We start from the raw sequence: 24059 nt of genomic DNA, 5'->3' as shown, positions 1-24059 counted from the left end.
ATTAAGATCCCAGCTACACTCAATGCTGAACAGATGCCCTGAACAACCTGTATGAGGTGCTAGTGGACAGACAGACAGGTGACACAAAGCTGGTGAGCCATCAGCAGACAGGGTTAGACAGAGTGAGAGTCGTGTACACATAGTCATACCTGACGCAACATGGATTATCTGCAATAAAATAAAATAAAAGTTAAATAGTGCAGTGGTTCTCAAAGTGGGGTTTTTGTACACTCAGAGTTTTTTCAGAGAGATAAATTACAGACACAAATAATTTCCACTTGAATTCCTCTCTTTACCCTCTTTTCAAAATCACATTTAAATAATAATTATGTTATTATGCAATAATATTACAGCGGAATGTTAAAGCTCAGGTTTAAATATGTGACTGATTAAGCATCTTTGAGAGGCGCTATCCTCCTATATACAGGTTTAATGTTTTATAAACGCCATTGACAATGAAGGGAAAATGTACGTCATCTTGTCCCTAACACAAACATTAAATCCCATTAACAATAAAGATAATTTAATGTTTGTTTTGTCACTTCACTTCACACGGGTGTGATTTTGAAATGCTTGCAATAATATATACAATAAAATATAATATAATATAGGCACAGCCTTCTATTCTGGTAGACCTGTTCAGTTCAGTTCATGTAGCATTTCTGTTTAGCTATACGAAATGAATGATTGTACCCTAAGACTACTGAGTGCGGCGGTGGCTCAGGGGTACAGTGGCTGGATGGCAACCTTGCGGTTGCCAGTTCGAACCCGGGCTTCCCCAGTGTTAGTGTCGAAATGGTTTCCGCTGCCATCGGTGAATGTAAGACTGGGTGAATGTAATGCACAATCTATGTAAAACGCCTTGGATAAAGGCGCTATATAAATGCACCAACTACTGTCGGCTTCAGGTGATGAACAGTACGTGTGATATTAGACTTACAATATTATGAAGTACACTCCGACACTCATTGTGTATTGATGACAACATTACTGTACACACACACGTGATCTGTGTGTGCATTCGCTCACCCTTCCTTTCCTTGTCAATCTCTGAATATATGGCGTCACTGGACTCTGCTGCAGGTTCATCTGAAAGACATTAGTTACCACAGACATCCATAAGCGTCAATGTCTGATTCACACAATTATCATAAAAAAATCCACATTTGAATAACAATGTGTTATAAAGTAGCCGATTGATTGATTTATTGATTGATTGATTGATTGATTGATTGTGATTGGTTGAAAGGCTGACCATGCTGATGCGGGGTGTCTCCATCATCTGTAGGCCTACCTGCTCTCAGCTGGTTGGTCCTCTGGTCTGCTGCTGAGTTCTGATTGGTTCCCCGGGACAGGATGGATCTAGTTCAAGATAAAGATATTAAAGATTTAGGAGGAGATCGTTGAATGTACCACTACATGCCACGTGGTCATATGCATGCAGACTTGAGATCCCAGGCAGCTCCACTCAATGCTGAACAGATGCCCTGAACAAACTGTAGGAGGTGCTAGTGGACAGACAGACAGGTGACACAAAGCTGGTGAGCCATCAGCAGACAGGGTTAGACAGAGTGAGAGTCGCGTACACATAGTCATACCTGATGTAACATGGAAGATCTGCAATAAAAAAAAAAGAAATGGTAAAACACGTTAAATAGTGCAGTGGTTCTCAAAGTGGGGTCATTTTGTACACTGATGTTTTTCAGAGAGAGTACTGCATGCATTTTGTGAGGGTATACCTATCCTACATGGGGGACATGGGGAGAACATCTATAGCTACTATATCTTACCCCTTATCCCTAAACTTATTTGCCATTTTTTACTATTTTAAAACATTTTAAAATAGTTAAAATAGCTTATCTTACAAGCTCTCAACGTGTCGATGTAGATTGGAAGAGTATTTTAGAATGTTAAAAAAAAAAAAAAAAAAGACAAATAGGTTTAGGGATAAGGGGTGGCACAAGATATAGCCCGTAAACTCTACACACTCTCAGTTATGAGTTATCAGTACATACTGTACATGGCCCAGGCCTACTGCATAGTACACCGGGGTGATTCCTTGGCATGAAAGGTGTATGAAAACCATTGAAATAATGTTTTAGTCCTCTGCTGTTTAGTGGCACAACGTACTGCTGCATGTTTCCTATATTATAAGGATACATGATTCCTATAAAGATTTTATATAGATGTAAGATTGTTTCTCACTTTTAGATGTTCTGTGTCGACGCAGCACGATCAGCAGGATGGTCAGTAGAAGAATCATGGCAGGAAGAAGTCCTACAATCAACCACACTGCGGAACTCCGTTCCTCAGCTGGTGCTGCAGTTACTGAAGGTGGAGCAGATCCACTCACTGAAGGTGCAGGAGATCCACTCACTGTAGTTGGAGGAGATCCACTCACTGAAGGTGGAGGAGATCCACTCACTGAAGGTTTAGATGGTTCATCAGTCACTGAAGGTTGACACACTGTGATGACAAAGAAAATAGCACTTTAAATAAATAGGTTTGAATTATAGAACAACTCATTTTAGCATAATTTAGTCTATAGAAATTCTGCGAGACATTGTAATTCAACTACTGTTATATACAGCCAACAAACCATAGGCGGAGCTTGAAGTTGACGGTGGGGGGTGCGACTGCTTGGCCAACGACACCCGCGCGCACGCGCAGCGTGCGCGCGCGATTTTTTTAACCTTTATTTTATTATTTTAGCGTTTTTACAATGCCCTAACCCCTAAAAATTAGTTATTTAGGTAGTACAGCAGCTCACACACATGCACTACAGCCATACAGCGAGTCATCATATCATGATAAGAGAGATGATTACAAACTACAGTCAGAAGCCAGAAGGTATTAAAGTTTAAGTTTTTTTTTTTTTTTTTTTTAGGGGGTGCAGTGCACCCCCTGAACCCCCCCAAGCTCCGCCCATGCAACAAACAACAAACATGCTTAGTGTGTGTGTGTGTGTGTGTGTGTGTGTGTGTGTGTGTGTGCGTGTGCGTGCATGTGTGTGTGTGTGTGTGTGTGTGTGTGTGTGTGTGTGTGTGTGTGTGTGCGTGTGTGTGTGTGTGTGCGTGCGTCCAATCTCTGTTTGGGGCAGAGATTTTGCCTCCAGGGAGTGTGTGTGCACAGCCAACAGGACAGAATGACAGACGGGGACGTAAACGTAATCCCGACAACGCCTTTGACCTGGTGGAGACAACAATTGTTACCAGTATACTCGCATGCCACTGCCATCCAGCTCTGTGCTGACTTTCCTCCAGGATCTTTACACCTGTAGAATCCCTCATCAGACTTAGACACAGCAGGTATGATCATCTCCTCGCTGGTATTATTTTGGACCAGTACTTCATTTCTATAGAATTCCACGTTGAAGAGAGACGACTCAGACGAGACAATTTTGTTTTTGCATTGTAGAATGACATAATGTCCCTCAGTCACAGGGTGGACAGGACTGACCAGGATGACAGAACCAGCTGTAAGACAAGGTGCAAGAAAAACATACATACTTTTAATGTATTTGTGTCCTCCTCCATGTATCAAAAAAATAATAGTAGTCCTGTATCCTACAGATAGGATAATGTTGATAATAATAAAGTTGAAACTTCTTAAATCTGACATTTAGCATGGAGACACGACCTTGTTAAATTTGATGCTGACTGTCAAAACATCCAAATTAAAAGGTTGTTTCAACCTATAGTTTAATTAATCAAATCCACATGCACTTAATTTACCCCGACAGATTACAGGATTACCTTTACATTTCTGATGTACACTGTTAGAGAAAAGATAAGATTTTGACCATTCCACCAGTCACCTCCTCAGTCAAATCAGTAATGTATGCTAAATTGCTAATGCTACTGACGAGTAGATGGCATTCTGTTAGGTAGTGAAGGAAGTAGGCTTGGCTGGACTCACCGCGTGCTGTGATGTTGACAGCATTGCTGTACTCTCCCAATCCAGACTCACACCAGTACACTCCACTGATGAGTTTGAACTTGCCGACAACCCATGTGTAGCTGGTCATTTGCCCTCTTTCAGGTGAAGACAGTCCACCAGGGTAACTATTAACTTTCCATTCAGTATTTTGTCCCTCACAGCTCAGTGAAACAGACTTGGAGAGGAAGTGTTGAGTTCTGTTAGGACTCACTGTGAGAGAAGCTGAAGAATTACGATCTGAAACACAAAGGGTAAAATATTATAAACAGAGGACGTGAGACAGATTGATAGAGCATACAAAATGATAGAGTGAAATCAGTCAGTCTCAGTCACTGGGTCTATTCTGTAAATTGTTTTGGAAACAACCTAGAAGAATTATGAATGATGAATAATGAGTCCCACTCACCACCAGACCACACAAAGCGAGGCTCGCTGTACTCAGTGTAATAAGGTGGGTCTCCTCTCCCAGCTCTACACACATATCCTCCTGTGCCTGTAGGACCATGAATGATGTAGGAACCTTCTACAGTCCCATGGAGGATACCAGTTAAGAGCTCATACGTGTAGGAGTTGTGTGGTGGTGTAGGAACAGCTCTGTACCAGTAGAACCTCCAGTCTGCAGATGATTCTTTAACTTCACAGCTCAGAGTCACTGAGGCTCCAGGGCTCAACCATGGAGGAGACACACTCAGGACAGGCTTGGGTTTGTCTGTTGGAAAGAACATTTCTATTGATTAAAGACAGTGTTTGTTATTTAACATAATGACATGGTACATTCCACCAAGGGGAGCTCCACAGACTTTGGTAAGTAGCAGAAGTTCATTCAAAAGCTAATAAGGACTAGTTGTGATACTCTGCAGCAGTTATGTGTAACCTGTAAGTTAATTAGTTTGTTCATTTCAAGTCCTCCATAAAGAGCTGACTGAATAGATGACTATTCGTTCTAACCAGTTCCTTTTATAGAACCCTTGTTGAACTTCTTTGCTATTTTACTTGTCTAGCATGTTGAAACTGTAGGAATGCATTTATTACTGATTTAAAATGACGTGCGCACACACGCAAGCACGCACGCGCACACACACACACACACACACACACACACACACACACACACACACACACACACACACACACACACACACAACACACACACACACACACACACACACACAATCAATCAATCCATCAATATGTTGCAGATGTTGATGTGTCATGAAATGCCAGTTGTGTGGAAGATCCAATTAAAAATATAGACAACTAGAACTGCACTCTGTTGAGTGCATACTTGCATAAATGGCCAACTAGTGCGCAAGCAGAGCGCGCAAGTCCTTTCGACCGCTGTAAATTGTCAAATCTCAGTATCTCTGTGAAGGAACGTTTGAAATGTATAATTTTTAGATGTAACTATTTGCTACCTACCTACTTTATGCATATAAACACCTAGTATTATTAAGTATGATTCAAGTTTCTATCTATATAAGTTTGGGTGAAGAGCTAGTCATACATATACACACCACATACTCTGGTCAGCAGATCAGGCACAACTTGCTATTTTATTTTTACTGATTATGTATATAGTATACGTATGACTAGCTCTAAATGATGACGTAAGAGATATGGTCATTTGTGGTCGTTTGGTCCCAGCAAAGCAGGCATATACTATATAGGCATATACTATATATAGTATAGTATATAGGCATATACTATATACGTATACATATATACTATATAGAGTGTGTAGTTGTAAGTTGATTAGCGGTATACTGTGGTTACTTTGCGCCAAAAACCGTGACAGCTGTCCCGCCATTTGATGTTTATGCAAGAAAACAGCAAATCTGTGCCTGGTTTGCTGGGACCAAATGACCACAAATGACCATATTTCTTACGTCGTCATTAAGAGCTAGTCATACATATACACACCACATACTCTGGTCCCAGCAGATCAGGCACAATTTGCTATTTTATTTTTACTGATTATGTATATAGTATACGTATGACTAGCTCTAAATGATGACGTAAGAAATATGGTCATTTGTGGTCATTTGGTCCCAGCAAAACAGGCACAGATTTGATGTTTTTCTGCATAAACATCTGCTTGCGCAAGTAATAATATATAAATGAGATATTGTGACTTACCTGACACAGTCAGTTCAACAGCATCACTCCACTGTGTGGAAGGCTGTGGGCCATTCTTGGCTAGGCCTCTACAGCCGTAGTAACCACTGTCAGACCTTTGGACTCTGTTGATGCTGAATTCAGCTTGGGAGTGAGATGACCTAGGTGTCTCCCATTTATACATCCATTCTGCGTCACCGCTCCCCTGTATCTCACACTTGAGAGTGATCCTCTCTCCTTTGAAGACGTGAGACCTATTTGGCTGCAGGACCACAACAGACCTGCCCACTGCTTCTTCTATTAAAACAGAACACAATAAGAGAAGACATAAGAAAGCCTACAATCCCTGATGTCCAACCGTCGGTAGCAACATATTAGATGGGCAGTTCTTGAACAAAATTGCATACAAATATGTAATCATATTTTTATGATTTTATCATACAAAATATGATGATTAATAGATGAGCCCTAAGAATGTTTTTCATACAGACCACAATAGGGGCCCTATCTTGCGTCACTAAACTTCTTTGCCTTTTTCTCTTTTTTTTGTTTTTGTTTTTTTTGTTGCTATTTTTAAAAACATTACAAAATAGTGCAACTATTCTACATTGTGACCAGATGGGAACATGGAATTGGTAGGTTTTTTATGTCGCTCAATCAATTAATCAGTTAGTGGCAGTCAGATACCAAAAATAGTTTATATATATTCATAGATTGCAATCTACCTTCTGGGCAACCCTGCTCTACACAAACACACAAAGCCAAATGATACAAACTGTAAATCAAAGTAACAAGTTGAGTAGATGCTCAAAACATGACTCAATACTATACATAACAGTGAACTGGCATAAATGCATGTCATACTGAGACTGGGATAATAAAGAGAATGGATATCAAAAAGTAATATTAACCTTGACTGTGTCCATGTGGCAGGAGGTTACTCAGCACTGAAACACATTTGATGAAAGAATATTATTCATGTTGTTGTATTAATATGAATGGCTAATGACGCTCGAACAAAATAGACAGGATTTATGAGCAATAATGTTGCTTGCCTTTAAGCACCTATCACAGAAAGTGTAAGTAAAAGTACTCATATTGCAGAATGTCCCATTTCACGCATGTGAATGTCCCCATTCAAGTTCAAAATGTGTACAAAAGCTATTGAAAATAGCCAAAATGTATATTGTTGAAGTGGTTAATGTATGTTTTCTAATCAAATTTAAATCTCCAAAGTAATTAGTAACTCATTTTTTCAGTACTGGAAATTAGAAATACTCAAGTAAAGTACAAATACCTCAAAATTATATAAGTAAAAGTACTTATACTCCACCACTGTGCATTACATATATGCGGAGTATAAAATGTAAAATGAATAAAGAGAATATAATATTAAATCAGTCTTCACCTTGACTGTGTCCACTCACTGAAGGTGGAGGAGATCCACTCACTGAAGGTGGAGGAGATCCACTCACTGAAGGTAGAGGAGATCCACTCACTGAAGGTGGAGGAGATCCACTCACTGAAGGTGGAGGAGATCCACTCACTGAAGGTGGAGGAGATCCACTCACTGAAGGTGGAGTAGATCCACTCACTGAAGGTGGAGGAGATCCATTCACTGAAGGTTTAGATGGTTCATCAGTCACTGGAGGTTGACACACTATATGATGACAAAGAAAATAGCACTTTAAATAAATAGGTTAGAATTAAAACCACTAATTTTAGCATAGATTAGTCTATAGAAATTATGCGAGACATTGTAATACAACTACTGTTATATACAGCTAACAAACATGTTTAGTGTGTGTGTGTTACCAGTATACTCGCATGTCACTGCCATCCAGCTCTGTGCTGACTGTCCTCCAGGATTTTTACACTTGTAGAATCCCTCATCAGACTTAGACACAGCAGGTATGATCATCTCATCGCTGATTTTATTTTGGACCAGTACTTCATTTCTATAGAATTCCACCTTGAAGAGAGACGACTCAGTTTGTTGTTTGTTGACTTTGTATTTGCATCGTAGAGTGACAGAATGTCCCTCAGTCACAGGGTGGACAGGACTGACCAGGATGACAGAACCAGCTGTAAGACAAGTTAACATGCAAAAAAGGATGCATGATTTGAATTAGCCTCCTCTGTTTCCTCCATGCACCTCTGATGTAGCTCAGTCACAATCACATACAGTACTCAAGCTTGACGGGGTGACCACAGAAACAGTCAAATTCTTACCTTGTATAACAAATGTAAAAGTAGGCCTGTATCCTATAGATAAATAATATTCATAATAATAACCCATGTGTTTACCTCTTTCAATATATCGTTACCTTTACATTTCTGATGTATGCTGTTATAGAAATATGTATGAATTTGACCATTTCACTAGTCACCTCCTCAGTCAAATCTTGTATGTATGCTATAGCTAGCTAATAATGATTGGAATGGCATTCTGTTATAGGTAGTGAATGATGTAGAAGGACTCACTGCGTTCTGTGATGTTAACAGCATTGCTGTACTCTCCCGATCCAGACTCACACCAGTACACTCCAGTCTTGAGGTTATACTGGCCAACATCCCATGTATATCTGGTCATTGGCTCATGGCTATGCGAAGGCACTTTAAATTCACCAGTAGCGTTACTCTTCACTCTCCAGTCAGTATGTTGTCCCTCACAGCTCAGTGAAACAGACTTAGAGAAGAAGTGTTGAGTTCTGTTAGGACTCACTGTGAGAGAAGCTGAAGAATGACTATCTAAAACACAAAGGGTAAAATATTATAAACAGAGGACGTGAGACAGATTGATAGAGCATACAAAATGATAGAGTGAAATCAGTCAGTCTCAGTCACTGGGTCTATTCTGTAAATTGTTTTGGAAACAACCTAGAAGAATTATGAATGATGAATAATGAGTCCCACTCACCACCAGACCACACAAAGTGAGGCTCGCTGTACTCAGTGTAATAAGGTGGGTCTCCTCTCCCAGCTCTACACACATATCCTCCTGTGCCTGTAGGACCGTGAATGATGTAGGAACCTTCTACAGTCCCATGGAGGCTACCAGGTAAGAGCTCATAAGTGTAGGAGTTGTGTGGTGGTGTAGGAACAGCTCTGTACCAGTAGAACCTCCAGTCTGCAGATGATTTTTTAACTTCACAGCTCAGAGTCACCGAGGCTCCAGGGCTCAACCATGGAGGAGACACACTCAGGACAGGCTTGGGGTTGCCTGTTGGAAAGAACATTTCTATCGATTAAAAACAGTGATTGTTATTTAAATTAATTACATGGTACATTCCACCAAGGGGAGCTCCACAGACTTTGGTAAGTAGCAGAAGTTCATTCAAAAGCTACAGTAATAAGGACTAGTTGTGATACTCTGCAGCAGTTATGTGTAACCTGTAAGTTAATTAGTCCATAAAAATCTGACTGAATAGATGACTATTCGTTCTAACTAGTTCCTTTTATAGAACCCTTGTTGAACTTCTTTACTATTTTACTTGTCTAGCATGTTGAAACTGTAGGAATGCATTTATTACTGATTTAAAATGTCTGCATGTCTCTGCTACTCCCCACATAGCATTCAGTTTACACAGACTCACGCACGCACGCACACATGCACGCACGCACGCACCCCCCCCCCCCCCCCTCACCCACACCCACACACACACACACACACACACACACACACACACACACACACACACACACAATCAATCAATCAATCAATCAATCAATCAATCAATCTGTTGAATATGTTGATGTGTCATGAAAGGCCAGTTGTGTGGATCGAAGATCCAATAAAAAATATAGACATTAATATATGAATGAGATATTGTGACTTACCTGACACAGTCAGTTGAACAGCATCACTCCACTGTGTGGAAGGCTGCGGGTCATTCTTGGCATGGCCTTTACATCTGTAGTCCCCACTGTCAGACCTTTGGACTCTGTCGATGCTGAATTCAGCTTGGGAGTGAGATGACCTAGGTGTCATCCATTCATACATCCATTCTGCATCACCACTCCCCTGTATCTCACACTTGAAAGTGATCCTCTCTCCTTTGAAGACATGAGACCTATTTGGCTGCAGGACCACAACAGGCCTGCCCACTGCTTCTTCTATTAAAACAGAACACAATAAGAGAAGACATAAGAAAGCCTACATTCCCTGTCCAACCGTTAGCTATCGGTAGCAACATTTTAGATGGGCAGTTCTTGAACAAAGTTGCATACAAATATGTAATCGTATTTTTATGATTTTATCATACAAAATATGATGATTAATAGATGAGCTCTAAGAATGTTTCTCATACAGACCACAATAGGGGGCCTATCTTGCATCACTAAACTTCTTTGCCTTTTTCTCTTTTTTTTAATATATGTTTTTGCTAAAACATTACAAAATAGTCCAACTATTCTAAATTGTCCGTGACCCTGCAAGGTTTTTTGTCACTCAATCAATTAATCAGTTAGTGGCAGTCAGATACCAAAAATAGTTTATATCTATAGATTGCAATCTACCTTCTGGGCAACCCTGCTCTACACAAACACACAAAGCCAAATGATACAAACTGTAGTCTGTAAATCAAAGTAACAAGTTGAGTAGGCGCTCAAAACATGACTCAATACTATACATAACAGTGAACTGGCATAAATGCATGTCATACTGAGACTGGGATAATAAAGAGAATGGATATCAAAATTAATATTAACCTTGACTGTGTCCATGTGGCAGGAGGTTACTCAGCACTGAAAAGCATTTGATGAAAGAATATTATTCATGTAGTTGTATTAATATGAATGGCTAATGACGCTCGAACAAAATAGACAGGATTTATGAGCAATAAAGTTGCTTTAAGCACCTATCACAGAAAGTGTGTGTTTTTATGTGGCCACACCCACCAGGCAAACCAGGCATACGTAATGCCTGGTGGCCACATAAAAACACACACTTTCTGTAGGCCTACACTTTTTAGAAAAAAATCTTTCCCCTAATATAATCATGATCATGTTTTTTTCCCAAAGGCCTGAGAAGACGATAGAATGATCACATGTTTTATATTTTCAAGAGTAAAGTATTATTAGGCCTATTGACATGGTAAATGTACAGCAAGGTGAAAACATCCAACATTAAATTCACTGCATTTTTAACTCTGTACAGACATTAGTTTTATACTCATATTTATTTCCATAGAATAGTGATATATACTCACAGAGAACACAGAGAAAGATGTGACCCTGCATGATCCTCTCCTGTGATGAACGACTGAAAACTACTTCCTACTCACTTTGAACTAATACTGAGAGAGAGAGAGAGAGAGAGAGAGAGAGAGAAAGAGAGAGTCACAGTAGTGGCTCCATTTCATCAGGTCACTGAAGGGAAATGGCCTGATCACGCACGCACGCACAAGCGACACGACATTTTAGGGCCGGGCCGGGCCTAAAATGTATGCTAATCAGTAGGGCCGGGCCGGGCCTGGGGCTCCATGAAAAAAAAAATATATATATATTGAATTTGTTTAGAATAATAAAAATAATAGTTCTGTTCTGTCTGTTTGTGTATTTATCTATTATGAAGATGGTGCTGACTGGCGTTTCACTTTTACTCTGTGTAGAGTTCTCAAATTCTGCACAAACCCGACCAGGCCCGACATTTTAGGGCCGGATCGGGCCTAAAATCTATGCTAATTAGTCGGGCCGGGCCGGGCCTGGGGCCTGATCAGTTAGGGCACAGTTAGGGCCGGGCCTTAACCGTCTTCCTGCCATTGCCGAAGCCCTTCGGCAATTGAAGCATTAATTTGATATTAACGCTTGCTGCCATTGCCGAAGCCCTTCGGCAATTGCCCTTTATTAGTGCATATGATTGATCAAGCCATAATGCTACTCACGTTAGCCGGTTAGCTAGCACTGTTGTTAGCACTGCACTGGATCGTTCATATTAATTCACCGTCGCCATAAGAATCCATTCTATCCGTTTCTTTCAATCGCCTGTATCTCCTATTCCTTGTCCCAGATGGCATTTTTGGTCAAAACAGCGTTTCTTTGACGGCACGAGCCGACGTTGTGGAGTGCAAAAATGTACCGGCATTTTTCGATCATGTAAACAAAGGTTGTCTTGGCAACGTAAAGCTGGCAGGGATAAGCTCACTTCCGGTTGAGGCAAAATGTGGCTTTTCAAAATAAGAGCTCAAATTAAAAAAATGCTGGCATGAATTAGGTCCTAATTTCTCAATAAATGGCAGCAGTAAAAGGGTTAATTTTCGGGCCCGATGAGAACTCTAGTGCACACACACACACACACACACACACACACACACACACACACACACACACACACACACACACACACACACACACACACGTATTCATGCTGTTAAAAAGCATACTTGACAGAGATCACATTAAAACATTATTTAAATCACATTAAAAGACGTACACCACTTCTTGCACTCTATCTATTCCGCTATCAACTGTCCATCATTACACAACAACACAAGGCCAGCTGGGAAAGCAAAGAGTAGCCTATAATGTTGTATGATTAGTGGATTGAAGTGTTGCAGAGCCATGTTGTTTAGACAGCGCTGGAAGCTAATAAGGCAAGGATATATGGGTCAGTGACGTGACACCCCAAAAAAAGTGTTTTTTTTTTAAACCTTTAAATAACAGGAATAAAAATGAGTTACTTTTGTTCTACTCACTCTCATCTTTATGGAAACATATTTTGTTTTTAGATATTTTATTGGAATCAGAATTTATTCAGCATTTTGTTGTACCTGTGCCTAAAATCGTCATATGGTGTGACATGACAATAATTGCTTATAAAATGAAAATTGAGTACACCTTTCTTAAGTTGCTCACTTTATCATAACTAACCTGTGATCCACTATAGTTTTGTGAAAATGTATTAAATCTGTATATTATTTCCGTAATCAAGACTCAATGTGAGGCCCATGTTATGGGTCTTTCAATATATTTTGTATTTATTGTGACAAAACTTTCTCTAAAATTACACAAATATTTGTGACTCTTCCTTAGACTATTTGCTATGTAATCCATGAACATTAATGGTTTCATAATTAATAAAGGTATGATTTTTTTCACTATTTGGAACGTCACACCAAATGATTTAGTGTCACACTGTATGATCATATCTTCATTTTTCAAAGCAAACTGTGTTTTAACCTACTTATTAGTGAGTACTGAACTTTACAGATTGATTTAACAATTACAACAGCAACAGGAACATTGCTTTAACATTGAATAACATGGCAATGACTGAATACAACTAAATTAAACACAATTTATTGTGGATAGTTGCAGATTTTAGTTGAAAATGTTTAAAACAAATGTTTAAATGGACAAAAGAAGCATGGGACTTTGTTATTTATTGTTATATCTGTAGGAAAATACAGTTTGTATCATATGGTGTGACAAAAAAGTCATATGGCGTGACAGGAAAATAGTCACACCATTATGATAAAGTGTCACACCATATTACGTTTTCTGCACTTAACATAACCTTGAGGCTACTAGCTACACATTAACATGCTAACAACATGCTAGCTATAACAAAGCAACATAGATTTACATGTAATTATGACCAAAAAATCTAATACCTTTAGCTTTTTTAATGAAAAAGGTGTCACACCAACAGACACTTGGAAGAGTCGCATTGGTCAGCGTTCCAACAAGATCGTATTTCATGAAAATGTTAAAATGATAATTCACCACAGACACCTGTCATGCTATTGTAATGCAAGTGCTGAACAGCCTTACTGAAGAAGTAACTCTCTATCCCAATGGGTGTCCAAACAATAGCCTGTTGAAATGTCCCAAAATGGTGTCACACAATATGATTTTGGTTTGGGGGACAAAATCTTTTTGATCTGAAATGACTGAAAACATTATGCTTAGACTTTGAAAAGATTGGGCTCACAAATAGACATCTATATTATATTTATGGAATCTTTAAAATAATTTTAGCATTTTGTTCCTTAGTTTTACTTGTTTGGTTGAAAATTCTGAAGAAATGAGGAATGAAATGTTTTAATCTTGAGTATGTTCACATGAAGCATAATGTCCTGCACAATATTCAGAAGGTTTTTGACAAATATATTTTTTATCACCCACCCGTATACCATTGTAATGGAAGACAGCAGAATGTGTGCAGAAGTGTTGATGCAGGACTGTTCGAAATGGGCAGCAAAAGACATGAGAAAGGTTAGAATGTTCCAACCTTTCAGATGACATGTAGGATGCTGTGAACACTTACTAACCACACGCTGCTTGTTGTGACGTGTGACAATGACTTGGTTGCTTCTTGCTTGGTCACAGTCTTCTCCTTATCTAGGCTGCAGTTGTTGTTAAGACAAAAGGGAAGACATATTATTTAAAGGTTGTTATTGGGGAAATACATAAATTAGAATACGTGTAATGATCAGTTGTGTGACGTAGGAAAAGGGAAACAAATGGCAAACATGCATCAATATTGTAACCTATGTAGGTTGAATCTTAGAGTATATTAATAGAGACGGCACCCGGAGGAAACCCTGAGGCGAAATGGACATAGTGGACGAATTTGTCATTGCAGCTCAAGCCAGCGCTGGTCCGTTGACTGCGCAGGTTCATGTTATTGGGGCAATGACACGTGACACATAGCTGCATTTGCATATTGATAACCCTGACATGATGATTGTCTACTACTGAATCAGAGTACTGTATCAGACTTATATGTACAATATGATATGAGATGCAACCGCGGTCCTGCTCATTCTGTTCTTATCATAGTTTCCATAATCTACTATGGACGTCATAGATCTACTGTCCTACTGTATATTACTCTGTGTGTGTAATAAACTTCAGAATGCACATTGGTAACATATCACTGTTGTGTTGGCATCTCTGTTTCCGAGATTAGGAAATCATACTACACATAGTAGTATGATTATGAATACACTGCTGGGTGTAAACTAATATGATACTGCGAGCATTTAGTCATTTGTTCATGAATCCTTTAAATTATACATTTTAACAGGATGGAGGAAAAAGTGTCAAACTGCAGTTCACTTCCTCTTATAGACGATGGGGCTCTGAAAGAGGTTATAGCTGATGATGTCATATCTAGACTTCCATTAAAAAAGTAAAACTAAGTGTTTCATAATGTATGACGCACACGCACGTGTGTGTGTGTGTGTGTGTGAGTGCGTACAGTACGTGCGTGCATGTACACATCTTGTTATATATATTTATTTTAAAGATTAATGTTTTGGCTTTTGTGCCTTTATTGATAGTTACAGTGAAGACGGACAGGAAAGAGGGAGAGAGAGAAGGGGACGCGCTGTCAGGCCAGAGCCTATATTATGTGGCATGTGCCTGGACCGCTAGGCCAGCGGGTGCCCCAATACATAATGTTACTATAGGCTGATCAGCTCTTTCTTGTGCCAATGACCTCATCTGTCAAACATGCAACAGACGCAGACAACGTATACGGCAACCGAGTCATTTTGTTTTATTTTTATTTGTATCAATAGTAAAAGACAGGATACAACAGATACAACTGAATCATTTCCATGAAGAATAAAAAAATGCTAAAGCAGCTCATTCAAATTCAATAGCTAAATAAATTGCAATTCTAGAAGGCAATAATTATTCAAATTTAAAACATTGAAACAGAAATAAAGAAGGAGGTATCAAATCACATTTTTTAATAAAGAAGAAGGTATCAAATCACATTTTTTAATAAAGTATAATGATATAATAGTTTTATTACAATAATTCAAAGTTAATTCTGCAGAGTGTTACACTTACAAAAGGAGTTAGGCAACATCACAATAGAACTAATTCACCAATCAGTTAGCTCATGTTCAGTGCCAAATACAATCAATAGTCTAATACTCTAATTATTCACCTCAAACATTTATACAATAAAACATCACTGTCTATAGCCTCAGTCTCTGGGATTCTCCTAGTAACAAGACTGATATGCATCCATAGCTGTTAACTTTTCATGGGGGGGGGGGATTTGTGGGACTTCTCAATTTGTGGGATGCCTGAAAGGTCTTGGAAATGAGGGAGTATCCCACACAAAATACAGTAGTTACCAATAATGTATACAATGCATTCATACTGACAAGAACGACACAGCCTAACATACAGCTGTAAATCACAGCTCCATGTTCAAGAGTTAGATGTGTGTGATCAGTTTCTTTCGGTAGTAGGGAGTTGAATTTATACCATTGTACAGTAGGCTACAGGGATTATATTTGTGAGTTCTGTAATGAGATGTACCGGATATGTGAATAATATTCCAATGATTATTGGTTGGGTGAAAAAGACAGGTCAGAGTCAAAGTTTAAATGATTGGTTTATGACATCAATTTTGTGTGTTTGACATATAATATCAGTGAGGACATGTTATCTTGTCACCAACATCTTCATTTACCATCCTGGAACAAAACAACGTACAACTTTAAAAACTCAAACCCAGAGAGAGAGAGACACACACACACACACACACACACACACACACACACACACACACACACACACACACACACACACACACACACACACACACACACACACACACACACAACACACAGCTCTGTCTCTCCCTCTCTGTCTCTCTGTGTCTCTCTGTGTCTCTCTCTCTCTCTCTCTCTCTCTCTCTCTCTCTCTCACACACACACACACACACACACACACACACACACACACACACACAGGCCTACAAATATACAAGCACAGAACGCCATGATCATCTTCCCTAATTGAAAAGCTAAACGGGGTCTTATCTACCAATCACAGGACTAAATGACAAACCATCATCTCTGCTCAGATACAGACAAGACGGTTGGTCCTGCTATACAGGATGCACTGGATGAAACTGGGCTATATATTAACTATTAATGGCCCCTTATTTTATTTATGAGAGATCACAGAATGTCCATTTATTCATTAATTCATCCAAGAACACACACACACGCGCACACACACACACACACACACACACACACACACACACACACACACACACACACACACCGTATAACATGTACAGTGTTTTCAGTCCACTACTCTCTGACATTAGCCCTCTATTAGCACTGACAGTTTAATTAGACGGACAGGGTGGTGTTCTCCTGGGACTGAGCATCAGTCAAATCCACTGAGGGAGCTGGGCATCTATTAGGCCTGTTAGCCTCGCATTACCAGCCTCCAGGACAAGTGTAGTGGTCATGTTTAACTATTCTGTGAAATAGCACCACCCTGTGGTACACCAGGGTTTCTTATTTTCATGTTTGCCTTGTGCTTGCAATTAGATACAACATATATTTCAGCTGTGCTGCCTGCAGTCAGTCAGATGTCTTCAGCTCCATGTGTACTAGTGGAAGATTGTGTACTGCTGTTTGTGTCTTCTCTTGGGCTAAAAGCAATGTTGTGAGTAATACGTTTATGATGGCAGGTTATTTTATGTTGTTTCTTGTTATTTGCATTTGTACAGATGTATTTTACAACCAGCTTAAGAGATAAGTGATTTGTACTGTTTGACACATGCTTTCCGTATTGTAACAGTAATTTGGAAATGTTTGTATTTTGTTGTTATACAGTTTCACAAATTGACCAGTAAAACTTCATAAAGACAACGCCTTCTCTGTGGAGTTTGTTGGGATATGTTTAGCTGGTGGGATAGCTGGCATCCTCAGCTAGTGAGGCCTTCACACTATATGTGACCAGTCTTGATCGAGAGACTGCCATTGAATTTTTTTAATTTTTGTTTTTATCATGTCATATGAAAGCAGGGAATCATAGCTTCAAATTGACATATTGGTTGTGCAGTTTGACCCACTAGTTTTTGAGATATGGCTTATAGTGTAATGTCTTGCAGAGCTACAGCAATCTGAGAATTTGGTCTTCAAAGATGCAAATTCGGTCAGTGTCATTTGGGGGCGTGGTTTCCTCTTCATTGCTAAACTGCGGTACTCTACCCCCCCAGGTGGGGCAGTATTGAGTCGAAAACAAGAGTGAAGCTATTATATTTAATTCTGGGTCAGGGTATAGTAAGGACATTAGCCTTTATAAAAGTGTCAAATTAAAAAAAGTAGTAGGCCTACGTATAACCTACTATAAATTACCCAATTGATTTACTTAAGTTAAGTACTACTACCCTATTCATACTAATGAATATAAGGTTGAAGTGGTTAATGCATGTTTTATAATAATTATCAAAATCTATAAAGTAACTATAGTAACTGGAAAATGACAATGTTTTTAGCACCTATTATGTTATTGGGGTAGATTCAAATAGTAGACAAAGATGAATACATAATGCAGTTACCACATAGTTTTAATTAAACGTCCCTTTGTTCTCAATAGAGGGGAACAAAAACAAAGATACACAGCTTATTTGTAGCTTTGAATCTTTGTAGGTGAAGTTGAAACCAGTTCATCTTATTTGTAGCTCTGTAGATTTGTGTCTTTTGCAACAGCTACAAATCGTTTTGTTTTTTTGCTGGGATTTGAAAATCCTCTCACGGGAGTGAGTATCTGCGGGCTGCGGAAGGGACATCCACAGGGCGTAAGCACTGGACCAGGGCTACTGGACTGTTAGCCGTTAGCTCCTGCTGCTAGCCGAATAGTAGGCTACTGAGCCCGTTTTCAGCTAAATGCGGAAATGTCCAGGCTAAATAACTTATCGATGGGAGTCGTGTTAATATTAATATTTATATAATTGTCATGTTCACTCCAAATAAACAAGTATTATGCACTTGTGCGGAGAGCCAGCTTATAAAAAAGTTGGTTTGCGATATTGAGGGGGCAGAAAACAGCCCGGTCACGTGGTTCATGTACTTGCAAGTAGGGACAAAGAAGGCTATGTAGAAGAGCCGCCATTGACTGACAGACTAACAGACAGACTGGCCCCATGACGTAAACGGAGGTTGCTTAACTCTGATGAAGCTTTAACGTTAATCATAATAGCATAATAATAATATAAGTTTCTCAAACAAATCTGAGAAATCCCATCGGCAAATATTCGGTAAAACAGCGAGCCCTACTGTTCCAACAAAACAATCAAGGAAGAAGATTGAGGCCTTAATGTTTATTAAATAAACATTTTTGTAATGTACTTAGGCTAGTATTTAAGGTAGAAATACATAACGTGACTCACGTCGATAAGGCCATTTACCTTATATATATATATACACACACAATATACAATAATTACACCAGGAATAATTAATAAAAAAAATCAAATCACAGCAAACATTACAATCCACACAGCAAACAACACAGCAAACAATTCCTGGTATAACATCCTATTTAAATTCTACAATCTACAATCTTGCTGGTGTCTTTGACTTTGTTGGGCGTGATGGTGGGCTGGGTGGTGGCTTAGGACATGTGTCTTTGGCATAGTCCTCACAAAACTCTCGGATGTGTTTGTACAGATAGGCCTGCCTCTCTCTGTCCAGTCCTGCTGGTTGTAGAGTGGCAGGACGTTGACGTCACGAAGCAGTTGGAACTTCACCTCTTCTTCATCGCTGTGTTGTTTCTTGGCAAACACCATGCCAGGCTTGTCGGCATCAAACCTGCATGTGATGAAATATAAAATTATGTAAGTAGTGGTTGTTATAGGGTTGAAAAGACAATAAATTCCACTAGAAAACACAAGTTTTTATTAGAGCTGGGACTCGATTAAAAAAATTAATCTAATTAATCAGAGGCTTTGCGATTAATTAATCTAGATTAATCGCATTTTAATCGCATATCAATATTCAACCCGAGAACAGCGAGAAACCTTTTTTTTAAGGTTTTTTGGTATCCCAGTGAATCAATGAATAGTGACTACAGGATACCACTCATTTTCAACATTTTACTGTCATTAATATACCTGTTGTGGAAATAATAATAAAAAGTCACCCCATTCTGTGTTGCCTAGAACTGGAGGTCTGAAAGAAAATTAGTAACCGTAACAAGTACATCTCAGTGACATCACAAAGCTGTATACTTCATATTGTTACTGTTTTTTGTCAGACCTCCAGTTCTAGGCAACACAAAATGGGGTGACTTTTTATTATTTCCAGTTTTCAGTACTATAGAAAAGCTCCCAGTGAGAAACGTTCCGCAGTGAAAAAAAGGTGCGATTAATTTATCTGTAGTTAATCGCGATTAATTTTTCTGTAGTTAATTAATCTAAATTAATCGCAATTAGTCCCGGCCCTAGTTTTTATATAATTGAAAAGTGTCAATAAATACATGTTTAAATATAAAATAAACCCACCGGAAATGCTGGTACTGTTTGATGTGCTCCAGTGGGCGGAAGTATGGTTGGAGGAATTTCTGCCAGTCATAGCAGTGCACCATCACACGGCCATCCTCTGTTCCAACCAGCTGTGCAATGTTGGGCTTTGAGCTGTTGTTCACCATTGCAGCGATGTCAGCCAGGTTGTGGGCGTCTGACTTGTGGAAGATCTTCTTGAACTGACCGAAGTAGCAGTCAGGAGCAAATTTTGTGTGACCTACAATCAAAAAGTGGAGCCCGAGTTGATGATGCAGTTTGTGTATCGTGCGCCAGGCACAATACCACAAGACAAATCTGTTTTTATTCTGGCCACAGCAGTTGTCACAGTGAAGATCCACGTCCGTCTCTCCCAGTCCATAATCACAGAAGAAGTGGTGTACATAGCTAATGACTGCATTGCTCCCTTTGCCACATGTCATGCCTTCATCGACAAGGTAATTGACCTGTTCTGGTATCCCTTCACAGCATATACCAAAAATTCCACACTTGCGTGGAGTTTTGAAAAATATCTCTCCTGGCTGGTGATGGCGATGTGGATGCAAGACCTGTAAGAAAATAACAAAAACAAGAAACACATTAACTTGAATTCACTGCCGTATTAACTGTTGTACTTATATTAGATTAGGCTGTTATTATTTTGTTGTATTTTGAGACAGACAAATCTGTTTTATCTTTTTTTGTTTTAATTGAGTTTACCTGTTGAGCAAAGTCAAAGGAATAGTGCATCTTGAAGTCCCTGCTTGCAGGTGGAACAGGGCCGTTCAGCAGATGCAGATCCTGATCTGTGCAAATCTCTTTGCAGTCTCTGCGCATGTCGTTGTAGAGATCTTGCTCGCCCTTAACCAGGGAGTGCTTTAGCTGTACATTCAGTGTGTCACGTTTCTCTTCCTCTGCCACACCGTTACTTCGGTAAACCTGTACAAAAGGATGGGCCATAATGTAGTAACTTTTAAGATAATAAAGTGACAGGTTGGTAATTTATCTTAGGGAAGGGCGGGTCGGCCCGTGCACAGTGAAATAAACTCGAAGTTAGGGAAGGAAAGGGGACAGGCCTAGCACCAAAACTAACTAAATTCAAACAATAAAATCAATACAAAACATGCAGTGCAGGGGGTTAACAAATACACACCAATAAACCCAAATGTCCCACAGTGCAGTCCCAACAGAAGAGAAAAGTGCCGTGTGCAGCAGGCGGACCCAGCCTTTAACAAGGTATAAATAGAGAGAAACAATTAAAACAAGCCAGTAAGAACGTAATCAAATATGCCTAAATCAACTCAAATAAACCCTATTTTGTGATCTTGAATCATTTTGACCATTCATAATGATTTACATACCTTGTAGTTGTTCTTTTGACACTGCCAACATACAGTAAGTCTGACATAGGCTTGGTACACTTGATGTCTGGCAGAAATGTCTTGAACTAAGAGACAAAACACGGACATATGGGAAAAAAAGGACAGATTATTACAGATTTCCATCATAACAGTCATGGTGCGCGCACACACACACACACACACACACACACTTTGTTGTTTTTCACATAGCATCCACCCCTAGTGTTTACATCATAACATGCTCTCTTTTTAACCTACCAGGCTCATATTTCTTTGATGTCTCCTGGTATTTACGCCAAACTTCTGCCCTGGTGGTACTAGAGGAGAGGACTTCTCCAGAAAAGTTTTTCTGGTTTGCTTGGCGCCCTGGCAAAACCACAGCATACTCTGCAGCATAACCTGATTGATTGAAGTATTTATTAACAGATTACAGTACATTTCAAGCGCAACTCAATACAAAGACTGTTATTGTGGACGGCACCATAAATCATTACACTTGTTTACAATACCTCTTATGAAGGATATGACCCGCTGAATGTCATCTGGCTGCAGATAGCGCTTCTGTCGAGGTTTCTTCACAGAGCGTGGCACAAATCCATAATCTCTGAACTGCTTGTGGATAGCGATGAGTGTTTTCTCTGCCAAGCTAGAATGAAAACATTGATTAAAAAATATGCAAACAATAATGTGACTGGTCTTTTAAAATGTGAATTTTAAAATGTATGTTCATCATGCATGTATGATGAATGTATGTAGTCTAATGTATAATGTAATGCAAGTAGAATCAGAATATAATTGTAATTAATATACAATGAAATATCATATAGGCTACATGAAATTAGCTATAGCAAATCTACAAGCTTACCTATGCATAAACATGTACGTTGTCCTGCAGATTTTTATGTCATTGATGATGTATTCTGTCCCCTGTCTTCCGTTTGGTTGGCGTTTTTTTGTTGCTACTAGTCATCTCTGTTGTTCTTATGTGAGTGTCATATTGTCCCATAATCAGCATGTCTCTCATGTCTGCCGCCAACATGGATATCTGCTGACGTCTGTCATAGACATCTAATGGATCTAACTTTAGCATACACGACTGTGCGGAATTGTTCTCTTTATCTGCCTGGCGCTTTGTGCATCTACACTTGTAGTTTCGGATTGTATCGAGTTCATTTTCTCTAATAGGATGGACGACCTCGTTCGCTAATGTCTCCTCGTGGATATTTTCCTCCACTGTGACAATGTTACAGTCCGTGTCATCATTTTCAAATACACGAACATCGTCAATATCTCCTGGCAAACTGGATTCTTCGTCCGAGTCATCTTCCTCTGTCAGACTTCCAACATCACCGTCATCCATATCCAAAAACTCCTCGAGCTCCTTATCCAATTCTAATTGATGGCTTGGTCTCAAACCTTCCGCCCTCAACATGTTAAGTAGCGTACAAGTTATTTTAGCGATAAAATCACGTCTAGCAGCAGGGTCCATCGTGTTCTTTTCGGCTTCCATGTTCATTAAACACCACACACCCAAGCAGCTGTTTCTGTCGCTGAAATAAGGATCAATAAGGAAGTAAAACACAGCCAAAGCCAATCACAGGCGCCTGCGTCTTACGGCATTAGCCAATCTCAGGCCGTCACTCAACATTTCACAAAAACAAAGAAGAAGAAATGCGGATTTCCGAAGAAGAAACGTAATGTTTTTTATTAATTAAACTGATATAGCAACATAACGTGGCTAATAATTGCTTATTTGAAATGTACTCTGGCTGGTATTTAAGGTAAATATAACGCGACTCACTTGTATAAGTAATTTACCGCGGACATGCCGCATTTACCGCAATACATTGGCTTTAGTAATGTGGTTAGCTTATAATATTAGCTTTTTAAACTAACGGCTGGAGGACTACGGATAATCCGGTCAATAACATCATTACACTTAAACATTAATACAATTATGTCATGTTTACATGCATAGTCAAGCTCTGACATTTATTTCAGACCTGCTCAAACATGAAATGAATAATAATATAGCTTCAGATCATTTTAGACAGAAAAATAAAAAATAAAAAAGTTTTTCAGATGTCCTGAACAGTTGCAACTTGCGCGATGGCAGTCTGTACATCGTGTGGGGTCACATTTGTTGTGTAACATTAGAGCATTGAGTTTGTTTTTAAATATTTGTAGGTGGTCATTGGTCCGCAATGGCCCTCTGTCTTTGCTGGTAGGTGACTGTGTGAGTTTATCTCTTAAAGAGGGAGCTCTTTTCGAACAAAATTTAGGACAATGTTTTTGTTTAATTTGTGAGGACTGTTTACTGTAGGCTAAGTCATTGAAAAGTATACACCTGCAGGTGTATATTAAAAGAGTGG

General features: G+C 39.3%; 1 protein-coding gene and 1 long non-coding RNA gene across 2 annotated transcripts; both read right to left on the bottom strand.

Moving 5' to 3' along the window:
• Positions 1 to 1290: 1290 nt before the first annotated feature.
• On the bottom strand, positions 1291 to 11303 carry LOC310877015 (Fc receptor-like protein 5; the record flags this gene model as incomplete). The annotated part of the gene is made up of 11 exons (XM_083790661.1): positions 11265 to 11303; positions 10765 to 10800; positions 9895 to 10170; positions 9169 to 9277; positions 7482 to 7600; positions 6076 to 6351; positions 4346 to 4648; positions 3919 to 4176; positions 3213 to 3476; positions 2354 to 2466; positions 1291 to 1362 (listed from the first exon to the last, which is right to left on the bottom strand). The coding sequence occupies exons 1-11, from the start codon at positions 11293 to 11295 to the stop codon at positions 1291 to 1293; spliced, it is 1857 nt and encodes a 618-aa protein (XP_083646787.1). The 5' UTR covers positions 11296 to 11303.
• Positions 7612 to 8678, bottom strand: LOC310876257. The gene is made up of 3 exons (XR_014570711.1): positions 8539 to 8678; positions 7870 to 8139; positions 7612 to 7714 (listed from the first exon to the last, which is right to left on the bottom strand). It is a non-coding gene; the product is annotated as an uncharacterized lncRNA (long non-coding RNA).
• Positions 11304 to 24059: the final 12756 nt, after the last annotated feature.

The sequence above is a fragment of the Protomyctophum parallelum genome, assembly GCF_964188405.1.
Source record: "Protomyctophum parallelum genome assembly, chromosome: 19".
In the NCBI taxonomy this organism is placed as follows: domain Eukaryota; kingdom Metazoa; phylum Chordata; class Actinopteri; order Myctophiformes; family Myctophidae; genus Protomyctophum; species Protomyctophum parallelum.
This window is presented reverse-complemented; position numbering and strand designations above follow the sequence as displayed.